This window comes from Colossoma macropomum, unplaced genomic scaffold, assembly GCF_904425465.1.
Source record: "Colossoma macropomum unplaced genomic scaffold, Colossoma_macropomum, whole genome shotgun sequence".
NCBI lineage: Eukaryota > Metazoa > Chordata > Actinopteri > Characiformes > Serrasalmidae > Colossoma > Colossoma macropomum.
Genome location: NW_023494784.1, coordinates 24,353,265 through 24,365,720, shown reverse-complemented (window position 1 = coordinate 24,365,720; position 12,456 = coordinate 24,353,265). Strand labels below are relative to the sequence as shown.

Sequence of the window (12,456 nt, the reverse complement as noted above, 5' to 3'; positions counted from 1 at the left end):
GCATCAAGGAGAATAGACATTCTCTTAAGGATGCCATTTTGTCTTTTTCATTGTTTGAACATCAAAGTTTCCAAACAACACCAACAAGCAATTCACTCATCTCCTAGGTTTGGTGTTATAGGTAGTTCTGCAAAATAATTATGGTCATCATTTCTCTTCATTTGACTTTTTGTTAAAAATATTTGGATGGATTTTAATATCAGGATGTAACAGCTGAAAGAGCTGGCACAATACATACTGAGCAACACTTAAGCACATATTTCTGTTCTATAGCATTTACTATTCTATTGTCTAGGGTTAAACTTTAGGGCTGCCATTAACGACAATTTTCTGTCGATTACTCTATCAACTATTTTACCAATTTCATTTGCGTTCATTTTATTTTGACGACAAAATAAATACTTGCACAAAGAAATGTGTCTAAAATAATGGCATAAATAAATGAATTAGATGAGGTACATGTCCCATCAAGTCCAATGCACACAAACACACACACTAGCACTGCGAACCTAGAATAAGCACAGATTCTATCCTAGACATATTCTTAAACACCTATTCAATAGAAATCTACAGTGGCAGGCAGACGACTTTAGGGCTTAACAATGAGTGTATTTAGCAGCTACAAGAACAACAGACTTTTAAAAAGCATATCCTACTATAAGTAATTTAACAAACATGAATTATACCCTTTTCCAGTGTTGCATTCACTTCAGTTCCCCCTCAAATGTATGTCTCCTTAGGCATGCGCATTCACTGAACAGAAATCAACACTCGCAGGAGCCCTATGAATGTTACAGTTCTTTAGTAGAGTTTTATTCTGCAAACATTATGTATCTTACTTGTATGCGCTTTTCCATCCATATCATGGTCCTGCTGATTCTTTTCTTTCGCCTCTTTTGTATCTGACAGCTCCTCTGATGGTCCTTCAGCCAAGTCTCCAGCCAAGTCTTGTTTTTGATGCACAGTGTCAATTTTTTCTTGACTGCCCAAAACTTCAGTGGAATTGCTTGTTAAAGGTATCCCTTCTTGATGTGTTTCATTGTGCTGTTTTTCTAAATCTATTCAAAATTGTGAGGTAAACATGCTCAGAACCATAAGCCAGAACATAAATCAGAGCCATAATTCATCACAGGTAATCCACTTAATTTATTAAATGCATTATCAGGAGAAAGATTCATTCTAAATATGAATACCTATGATGAACCATGGCATCAGTCACCAGCCTTGGCCTCATCTGTATACAACTCGTTTCCAAAAAATGTGCAAAATGTAATTAAAAAACAGGATGCAATCATGTGCAAATCATTTAAACCCTATATTCAATTGAAAACAGTACAAATACAACATAGCAAATGTTCAAACAGAGAAATTTTATTGTTTTTTAAGAAATACATGCCCATTTTAAATTTGATGCCAGCAACACATTTCAAAAAAGTTGGGGCAGGGGCATGCTGCATCCCCTTATCTTTTAACAACACTCTGCAAGTGAAATGTTTTCTCATTCTTGCTTGCTATAGAATTTCAGCTGCTCAACAGTTCAGGGTCTTCTTTGTCATATTCTTCGTTTCATAATTCATCAGACCACAGGACACCTTTGTACTTCACTTCAGTCCATCTTAAATGAGCTCAGGCCCAGAGAAGATGGCAGCGTTTCTGGATCCTGTTTATATATTATTTCTTCTATTCATGATAGTGGACGCAGCAAAGAAATTTGTTCACAGACAGTGGTTTTCTAAATGGGCCGGACAGCCTGAAGATCAAAGCCATCCAATATTGATTTTTGGCCTTGAAACCTTGCATACAGAGATTTTTCTGGATTCTTTTAATCTTTTAATGATATTATGTTCTGTACATGATGGAATCCCCAAGTTCTTTTCCTATTTTATGTTGAGAAACGTTATTCTTGAATTGTTGCACTGCTTGCATACACAGTCTTTCACAGAGCGGTGAACCCTCCCCATCTTTACGTCTGAAAGACTCAGCCTCTGTAGGATGCTCTTTTTCTACCCAGTGATGTTACTGACTTGCTGCCAATTAATCTAACTGAGATGATCCACCAGGTGATTTTCTTAACATTACACAACTTTATTGTCTTTTTTACTCCAGTCCCATTTTTTTGAAACTGTTGGCATCAAATTCCAAATGGGCAAATTTAAAAAAAAAAAAGAAGTTTTTAGTTTAAACACTTGCTATGTTGTCTTTGTACTATTTTCAAATAAACAGAGTTTAAATGATTTGCACATCATTGCATTTTGTTCTTAATTGCAATTTGCACACTGTACCGTATTTTTTTGGAAACAGGCTTGTACTGATAGTAGCCTTCTGCTTTGACACAAGAACAAAAGAAATACTGTAACCAGAGCTAACTGTAGAAAAAATATTCCCATCATATTTCTATGTTAGTATATTTATAAATTGTCATACCATTTCCTTTGCTCCCTCTCCCACATATCCCTCGTTTTTTTCCAAAGTATAATCCAACAACCACACAAACAATGACTACAGATAAGATAACTGCTATAATTATGGCAACCAGCGATTCACCAGGTCCACCTGCAAAAAATAACAGTAATTATAAGGTAAATAACAAATAATCTTACATTCAATATAAATTACACATTCAATTTCTATGGATCATGTTCCAATTGGAGTGACTGTGCTGAACAAAATATATTTCACCGATTAACACATAAGATGGTGATAACACACTAAGATCCAAACCTAAAGCGTTAAGTGGGTATCAACAATAAACTGCCAAACTTTATGAAGGGAAGCATTACCTGTGTTACATTCCTGAAGAGAAAACTCTGTGCTCTTCTCATCCACTTCATTTTTGGCAATGCAGATGTAGACTGATTTAAGGCTTTGCTCACTGCCAATGCTGATTCTCTCTCCAGTTTTACTGTTGTCATTTGGCACATTCCAGGTAAATTCTGCCTTAACAGAGCCCACTGAACACAGGAGTGATTTTCCTGTACTGTTTACTTCACATGTCACTTCTGGCTGTGGAAGTGCATCTGAAGGTAGAATGTGTTCTTTTTAGGCAATGTTCAATGAAGGATCACATATGAAAATGTACAGAATATATTACTAGATGAAACACCAATATTTAGCATTCACAAGATTTTCACTGATGTGCACTTCTGATGTTTCCTGACGTTTTGTTGTACTCAATAAAATACAAATGGAATAAAATATGTGCATGAAAAACTGATGTCTTAATAGCTCTACAGAAACTAATATTTGACGATTTCACCTCATGTCTTAAAGGCCTGGAACACACTATTTGTGGAAGCATTGTGAAAATGTAGCGTGCATATGGACCAACAAAAACTTCAAGGGGATTTCTGTCCTAAAACTAGAGTTTAATGTGCCATTTGTCCTGTTATGCAGTATTCTATAGTTCAGCATTGTATCCCTCAGCCTACCCTGTTTCCAGAACTCACCGTTTTATATTGTTTTTGTTCATTGGTGTTCTCTCACAATACCCAGCATGCACTACCCAAATCCATCAGACAGTCTCTTGCTGTCAACCAATCCTGACTGCTAGCTGAGCTCTATAGATCTTACTTATATGGATCTTATTAATTTAACAATTAATCAGCAAACAAATCAGCGTCTATGGGAAATAAGATGTCCTTGGGTATGATTTTTGATTTTCGGTTGAAATTGTTCAACTGTGTATTTACAGTTAAAAAATGCTGTACAAATTAGAAGTGAAAGGAATATTCATGCATTTGTGTTCTCACTTGGACTACTGTAACACCTTATTTACTCTCCTTAATCAAGGAGCTCTGACGCAGCTTCAGTTAGCAGCTGCTTGTCACCCTACAAAGATTAACATAAGGATCACATTAACCCAGAGCTTACCTCTCTCCACTGGCTCCTAGTGAAACTTAGAACTGATATTGTCTTACTGGTCTTTGAGGTCCTCTACCCAAAAGCTGTAATCTGGTCAAAGAACATAACTGAAGCAAAGGAGGGACTGTGCATTTGCCACTTGTGCCCCTAAACTTTGGAACGGTCTCCCCCTTAATTTTAGACTCTCTGATTCCATGACCACTTTTAAGAAATGCCTTAAAACCCATTTTTATTCTTTAACTTTCATGAGTTGTGATGACAGGCAGCATACTCGTTTGTTTTTGCTGTGTTTATACTTACATGTTTTTTATTTTATGTTATGTTTTTTATTGTTTTGGGTTTGTTTGACTGATTTATTTGTTTTTATTATTTATTTTATTTTTTTCTTTAAATTTTAATATTTCATTGAGAAGTAGATTTGGCTTAGAAAAGTGCTATATAAATAAAGGTTACTTACTTATGTACTATAGGCTAATAAATATGATCAAGCTAGCACTAGTGCAAATTTACCTTGAAAACTGAACCGTACAGAAAAGAGCACTTCTATTTTCATTCAGCACATTTTTTTACCTCTTTCAGCCAGAGAAAAGAAGACAAAGAGCTAACTTTGGTCCTTGGCTTTTTGTCATTCTCATCTGACAAGTTAGTTCTGTCATTTGAGTAATTCACTCTCCATTGTAAGGTTGATTTAAAGACAGTTACTTTATATGACTGCAACAAAATATTCAGCTTCCTATCACTAGCATTAATGATCTGCATTCCTTCTGCCAGGTAAAAAAAATAAAATAAAAACAGCCTCCAAAAATCCACCCAAGAACAACTGTAGTTCTTCCAAAGTTCCCCGACCTTCTAGATACATCATCCGAAGGGGGTTTTCCTTGACTTCAAACTTACAGAACCACTGTAGGTGTGAGTAAGCAGCCCTATATGGCCATGGACTCGCTGCTTTTTTTTACTCTGTTTTTCAGTGCTAACAAGTTATTTTGATTTGTTTTCTCAAGATCTCTAGTTATTTAAACCATCACAACATAAATGTCTTCTTGAAATCAAAATAATGATAATATGACAAAACAATGTTCGTTATGTCATGATAATGATATAAATATTACAAGATCTTGAGAAAACAAATGAAAATAACATTATCATGTGAAAAAGGAGTTATGTTTATAACATAGCAGTAGTTATATTTTTATTTTGGCTGACTATTTTGTCACTGAATATCTTTCCTGACATGCGAGCATTCCCACCCAAACCAGCTCCAAATCACTATGACTAATCAAAACTGGCTTAGTGTATTCAAACATTTAATAACAACAGTTTGCGTGTTTGTCTCTCAGGTTCAAATCTTTGTAGATCATAACACGAGTCACTTACCAATCACTTTAATCTCATGGTTGGAATACTGTAGTTTTCCAGCCACCTGGATTTCAGACTCATAATGACCACTGTCCTCTTTTCTCAGCTGCTTGAGTGTGAAGTCTCCAGTTTTAATATCAAGATCTGCTCGACCTTCAAATCTATACCAAGTCAACTCATTATTTTCATGCTCAACCGCTTTGTTCTTGTTGAATTTCCACAGAATGGTCTGAGGTGTTCCTGATACAGAAGACTTGAAAGTGTAGTTTCCCCCAGTCCGAACAGGAACAACCTCAACACAAAATATATCACCTAAAAAAAGAAATAAATGAACAGTTATGGGACAGAGAATATGTTACAATATCACAGTACAACGCCAGAAACAGAACAGGCAGGCTAATCCTACAGCTGCACAGAGGCCTACTGCACTGCACACCTGATTGGCTTATTAGCATACAGCTAACAACTTAGATATGGTCAAATTTCATACGAACTAGTATAACAAACATCTTTCATAGCATAATGACCGTGCTCTCAGCGTTGACACATACTGCAGAATGGACATTAGTAATATTAGTAAGCTACAGAGGTAAAGTACAGGATAGCAAACAGGTATTCGACAAAACTGGACATGTCTGAAAATCATCAACATGATATGAGTTAAACATAAAACCAACATTAAAACTCGTGTCTCTTAACTGAATATACTACATAGTGACAGAATATACTACAGAATGCGGTTTACAGCGTTTCACAAAGTGAGGTTTTGTCGAGCCGTCTTGCTAGCCTGTCCTCTCCTGACCCGCCCTTGAGCTCAGCTACACCGCTTCATCCACGAGCTTTGCTGATCTGCTCACTGCAGCTACACGACTCTGAACTCACTCCCTGACATTAACATTAACACTTAACAAATCAAACACTGAGGATTTGACTTACCCACAACGAAAAGAAGCAAAAACAGTGAGAGCTGTCGAGCTGCCTCCGCCATCTTCTCTGTTCTGTTTCACTTTCGATTCAGAAACTTCGCACTCTACAGAGAGGAGAGCTGCACTTCCTCTTTTTGTCTGAACGGGAAATCCCAAACACAAAATGGCTCGCGACAGTGTTTCTACACCAACACTGTGATCTAATCCGCCTGTAAAATGATGAATTTGTGGGGGTCGTGAGGATAAGATGAAGTTAGTCGGTGATGATGGCGGGCGTTGAGGGTCTGTTATCACAGGCTTAAAGGGCTGAACTGTCCGCACCTAAACCAAAGCGGGTTTTTCCCTGAGTTTTTCTTGTGAACACAAAGATTTTCCGGTTTCTGTTAATCTTCCTCATGTGCGTTACTGCAGTTTTAATAATACGCATAACCCATAGTGTCCAGTAGATGTCGCAGTGTAATAATATAATGTCAGCACACATCCGTGAAGTTTCCCAGCTGTCCGCCTGACCAAGCAGAACAAGTGAGGATTCCAGCCCCACCTAGTGCACAGGGTTTCATATACTGCCTTCAGGTCCTCCTCGGACGTTTCTACGACTTCGGAGGTCATAGGTACGTTTTGATTTGTGTTTAAGCGGTTTTGGTTGGAAATAAAATAGACACACTGGAAATAATGTTTTATTTACTTTAGTTTTTCTGTCATGTCTGTGTATTTTGCGTTGCTGCAGCAAAGTAAAAAGCAGAAGATGCTGATAAGAAGAGTAGTTTTAATGCACATGGATCACATAACTGTAACGTGTTATAATGTGTGGATGGTTTCAGCCTGCGGTGTTAAGGTTGGCTGATGATCTGAATTACAGTCAGTTTATCAGCGGCTATCATTACTTTTTTGTTGACGCCCCCAACTCGGAAACTCGGGGCTCGTTGACAAATCAGTTTCACACTAGTAAATACGTCACTGTGGTGGCGTTCATGTGCGTCCATCTCGAAAATACGACACTTCCGACACGACTTGAGAGCAACACTGTTTTTTTATTATGAAAGTGACGCTAATTTTGGACATGCATTTTTTTTATTTGATTTGTTTATCTGCTCTTCATCCTTTGATGGCTGGATGTTCTTCTCACTTTTCTTGTCTTCATTATGGTGACTAGGTGACTCTTCTAGCCTTCTTCCTTTTCCAAGTACTGCTCCTCTTCATTTAATAATATTGTGAGGAAAATACATGATCAGGATCATAAATCGTAACACAAATCAGACCCATATGTCACCACAGGTAATCCCCCTTAGTATAAGCTAAGAGAGCTTCTAGAAGTGCCTCAACACGTGGCAAAAAATATAATATAAAATGTTATAAATATATAAATATACAAAAATACACACAAAAAAACTGCCAGCAACGTTATGAACAATAATTTATTTTTCACGGCATTTCCAATAGTATAAGTGCAAAATACAAAAGAACAATTTATGGAACACAGATTATTTCGCTCATGTTATTTGCTACAATAACCAGCACACCAACATTTAATTCGTTCACCTAGCACTGTAAAAGCAGAAATGGACAGTGTTAGTAATCTAGTTAGCAATCCTGTGTCAAAGCACTGTGTTTGTGAGAAGCTAGCTCAAAAATATAAGAAGGCCACAAATGATAATACATATGATACATAGTTAAATCCAATTCCTTCATAGTCAATGTCAGTCCATTTTACCATATGCACATCCTAAGAGTACACAACAGGTGAGAGGTGGTGAACTGAATCCTGAATTGGAATGATTTTCTTATTAAACCCGATATGATGCAGAGCCACTAACTATGTAATATTTAACACTGTAACTGCGCAGTGTTAAAATAAATGTTTATTTACTTTAACAATTATATTGGCTGGATCTTGCTGACTTGTTTGTGAACATGTTTTCAGAAGCATCTGTAAAGATACCTCTTTAACATAACATCTATACAACTATGTCCTGGAACTTTGGAACCCACTGCCCTGCACAGTTTCCACTTTTCCCTGTCCTAACACACCTGATCCAGCCCTAAATGAGCTGGATCGAGTATGTTGGGGGGCAGAAAATACCCAACAATGTCCAGGACTGGAATTCAAAACTACTGTACTAAATCAACACAAATAAAACACGTTTTATGTTATGTAAAATGTACAATGTATAAAACACCATCTAAAGAAAAAAAAACATGCTGCTGACCCATTGATATAATGGCTGCTGCCTAAAAGTTGACATATTGTTTGATGAGAACAGAGTACGAGTTCTCGAAGAAAAATAATAAGCTATCCTAATCATTCACATTTAGACACCTAGACAAAAAAGCTACAAAAAGTAGCATTGGTGTCTGCCTTGTTATGTACAGCACATTGCACACTGTCATGACTAGTGAGATGGTGTTGCTGCTGGCAGGCAGCCAAAAAGTAATGGCCTCATCCTAATAAATAAAAGGGTCAAGTGTATTTCATTGAAGGAGGAGACAATCCAGTCTCTCCTGCCTAGCAAAAAAGAATGTTAAGAGAAGACTGTGTTTTTAAATGTGAAATTCTCTGAAACTTGCTATTGTTGCTGCTGTATGCACTGAGAAGCGTTTCCTTTTATGAGAATTTAAGGTTTATGACATTAACTTCTCAAACTGTTTGTTTCAGCTTGCAAGTTCTACTTGCTGGAAACTAGCTCGTGGTTGTTTTTCCCTGAGAACTTTTTGTAGCCCCAAAACGCAAGACCACCGACACCGATGGGGCTGATGACACCAAGAATTATTAGGAATATGTTACCACCAGAAAGACCTCCACCTGCAAAGAATAACAATGACAATTAATTAGTAAGTGAAATACAAATTACTCATTTAATGTACATTCCTCATGTTGCCATACAAGGTGGGTGTTGCATTTCTCACCTATTAATGTAGAAGACTATGACAATATAAAATGTTCCAAACCTAAAGCATTAAACCATCACAACACTGAAGCAGATGTTCATTTTTTTTTTTTACCTTTCAAACAATCCTCAAGGTTGAACTGCGTGCTCTCTTTGCTCACTTCATTCCTTGCAGTGCAGTAATAGAGCATGCCTGAGCCGGGTTTCTGGGAGATATTAACTGTCTGTCCACGGTGTGTGAAGCTTTCGGGTCCGCTCCATTCAAAGTCTGCCTGAACTTGAGGGGACAGTGAGCAGCGAAGTATGATTGCTCCTCCTTCACTAGGTGTCTCACAGGTCACGATCGGCTTTGTAACTGGATCTGAAGGTAAATGTGTCCTTTTTAGTCAATATTTCATCCAGCACCTTCTAAAAGGTTACAATAGCAACGAATACCTACAATATAAGCTGCTTGTAAATGCTCAGATGATCTGCTCTGGTAACAAATGTTCTATAAAAAAATCATTAATTATTTAATCTCATCTCTGATAGCTATAGATACACTTTTAAACAAACAGCACACCTGTATGATGGATCATGATAAACTATTAATTAAATATTGTCTATTATGAAAAAAAAAAACAAACAAAAAAATCCACCAACATGGTAATATGTCACAGGGTGTGACACTATAAATGCATCGTGTGCAGCAGTGTTGCTGAGGTTTAATTAACATTAAATTACTTGCAAATTTACACATTTAAAAAAGACTAGCTCACAATAGATGTTTGCTAAATGGCTACTGTCAGGCTACATAAGGAATTATTCATGTGAATACCTAACTAGGCTATAATCCCAAATGCAAAACATACTCAAATTACTGAAGTGTAATTTTTAAATTAGGCTTCAGATCTAGAAGCATATACCTACAAGCCCAAGAAAGGTGACCAAAGATTTTACTCAGCATTTAGGTTTTCTCAAAATTATACATGAACGTAGTTTAAAAAGCCTATATATGCATCACTGATTTTGTCTGTGAACATGTAGACTGCTACCTTTTACCATTAGCATTATACTTTTAGGACTGCACCAGTTTTTAGGCTAGGCCATTTTTGATATATTTATATATTAAAATATATAAATGTATATTTTATAGTTATTTTAACACACTGTCCATATCATAATGATTTACCCAGTCATAAGTTGTCCATAACAAACTCCAACTTCTCATCTGGTTGCATAATTCTGAAATATGAACTGAGAAAAAGACCCAGCAAGGGCTACTGGCTCAACAATAGTAACCAGGGGCCTTATTTTTAAACCTCGGCACGGAGTTAAGACTGAAATTGCGTGTGCGCAGAGAAATACTCAGATTGCGTACACACACCTGCATACTGTTTCTTTTAGGGGTCGACCTACGATAGACCCGACCGTTAATCTGAGCCTATACTTTGTTATGTATGCACATATCTGATGCAACCATGATAAAAAAAAAAAATAAAAAAAAACAACAACACAGTTTTGTAGTCTGTCCCAATGCCCCACCCACCGAATTACTGGACTTCCTACAATGTGGATGACGCATTAATACCACCAACCAGAAATTCTGTCTCGTGTCCAGCCTGCAGCGCTTTTGTTTTGATAGAAATGTGGACCATGTGTCAAGCAAATCCAACCAAACGTGCTTTCTTATTTATATTTAATGTAAGTTGTGAGTAAAAGCTGCATTCTTGTAAATTTTAAACACTACATACATCAAATATATGGTAAATGAACATCAGCCCCTAATATTGGTTATTGGTGTCCTTGCTATCAGCCCCTTAAAAAAAACAACAAAAAAAAAACATACTAGTTGACCCCTAGTTTCATCTTTATAAATCAAAGTCTTCTTGAAAGTATGTGCACATGTAACAGGCTCATATCCCACCCTGTTACCTCTAACAGACACCCTTATAATGCTGCAAACTGTCCCTAGACATGGGTCAAATGTTCTGTAAATACACACACAACGTCTTACCAAATATTTCTTTATAAATCCTGATTTCAGTGTGGGAAATTGCATGCACACATTTCTGACCCGTTTCTATGCGTGCACACCATTTATAATTGCGGCCCCTGCTGCTGGATTATTTACAAGTGGGATTGTTTTTTAAATCGAACAATTCAAAAATGCATACTATTATAAGCCTAAACCAAAAACAAGAAACAATTTACTTGTAAACCTGTATGAATTTTTTCATCTAAATTTAATCTTCACCTATTTACTGTCATTTACTGACCCCTCCACACGCTATTCTAAAAGAAAAAGAGAGCAAGCTATTATTTATGTTTCTCTAAACACCACAATGCAAAATCTGGTAGTTGATAGTTTCACTTGAGTCTGTGTTATCTTTGTATAACACATCTAGCATTCTTATCCAAACCAGTGCCCAGTCATTCAAAACTATCCATTGAACACAAAATAACTTATACAGAGTATATTAACACTACAACAGACACCAAATATTTTGTTTTTTGGTAATTATCTGTTTAAAATATTTTTATCAAGTTATGCACCTCGAAATATGATAACTTTTCACATATAGGGCATTCTGGGCAGTCATTTTATTCTAATCTTAATTATTTTTATTTTATTAAATTTCATTCTTGTTATTCTACAGCTTTCTCAGTCATTTCAGAATTATCTACTGCTATGTTCATTTTTCTTGACACATTTAAAACTTTAGATATCTTCATATCAAATATCTGAAACCTGTGAAGTCACATATGACTACAATAATTTTGTACACTTTTCTGCAATTGGGTTTATATTGTTAAAAATATTGACTCCAAACTTTTGAACAGTGATTCCAAACTTTTAAAAGCAGTTCAGCATATTCAAGTGTTTAATAACACTGGTTTGTCTATTTGCTTCTCAGGTTCAAGTCTTTGTAGATCATAACACGAGTCACTTACCCATCACTTCAATCTCATGGTTGGAATACTGTAGTTTTCCATTCACCTGGATTTCAGACTCATAATGACCACTCTCCTCTTTTCTCAGCTGCTTAGGTGTGAAGTCTCCAGTTGTAATATCAAGATCTGCTCGACCTTCAAATCTATACCAAGTCAACTCATTATTTTCATACTCAACCGCTTTGTTCTTTTGGAATTTCCACAGAATGCTCTCAGGTGTTCCTAAAACAGAAGACTTGAAAGTGTAGTTTCCCCCAGTCCGAACATGAACAACCTCAGCACAAAATATATCACCTAAAAAAAGAAATAAATTAACAGTTATGGGACAGAGAATATGTCACAATATCACAGTACAACGCCAGAAACAGAACAGGCAGGCTAATCCTACAGTTGTACAGAGGCCTACTGCACTGCACACCTAATTGGCTTATTAGCATACATTTGAGAACAAGAATGTATCTTACATTCAGATTTCATATGGACTGGCATAACAC

At 36.5% G+C, this 12,456-nt stretch overlaps 1 protein-coding gene across 2 annotated transcripts in view; it reads right to left on the bottom strand.

The window, feature by feature from the left end:
- Positions 1-12,456, bottom strand: part of LOC118802132 — a 28,125-nt gene that overhangs the window by 10,727 nt on the left and 4,942 nt on the right. Inside the window, exons 1-5 of one of the 2 annotated variants that reach the window (XM_036562708.1) lie at positions 6,154-6,647; positions 5,236-5,529; positions 2,781-3,017; positions 2,425-2,553; positions 840-1,058 (exon numbers count right to left, since the gene is read on the bottom strand). In XM_036562708.1, coding sequence (XP_036418601.1) covers positions 840-1,058; positions 2,425-2,553; positions 2,781-3,017; positions 5,236-5,529; positions 6,154-6,205 — 931 coding nt within the window. In that variant the 5' untranslated portion in view covers positions 6,206-6,647. Of the gene's footprint in view, positions 1-839; positions 1,059-2,424; positions 2,554-2,780; positions 3,018-5,235; positions 5,530-6,153; positions 6,648-12,456 lie in introns of those variants that run through there. The other variant, XM_036562640.1, reaches the window with a different exon arrangement.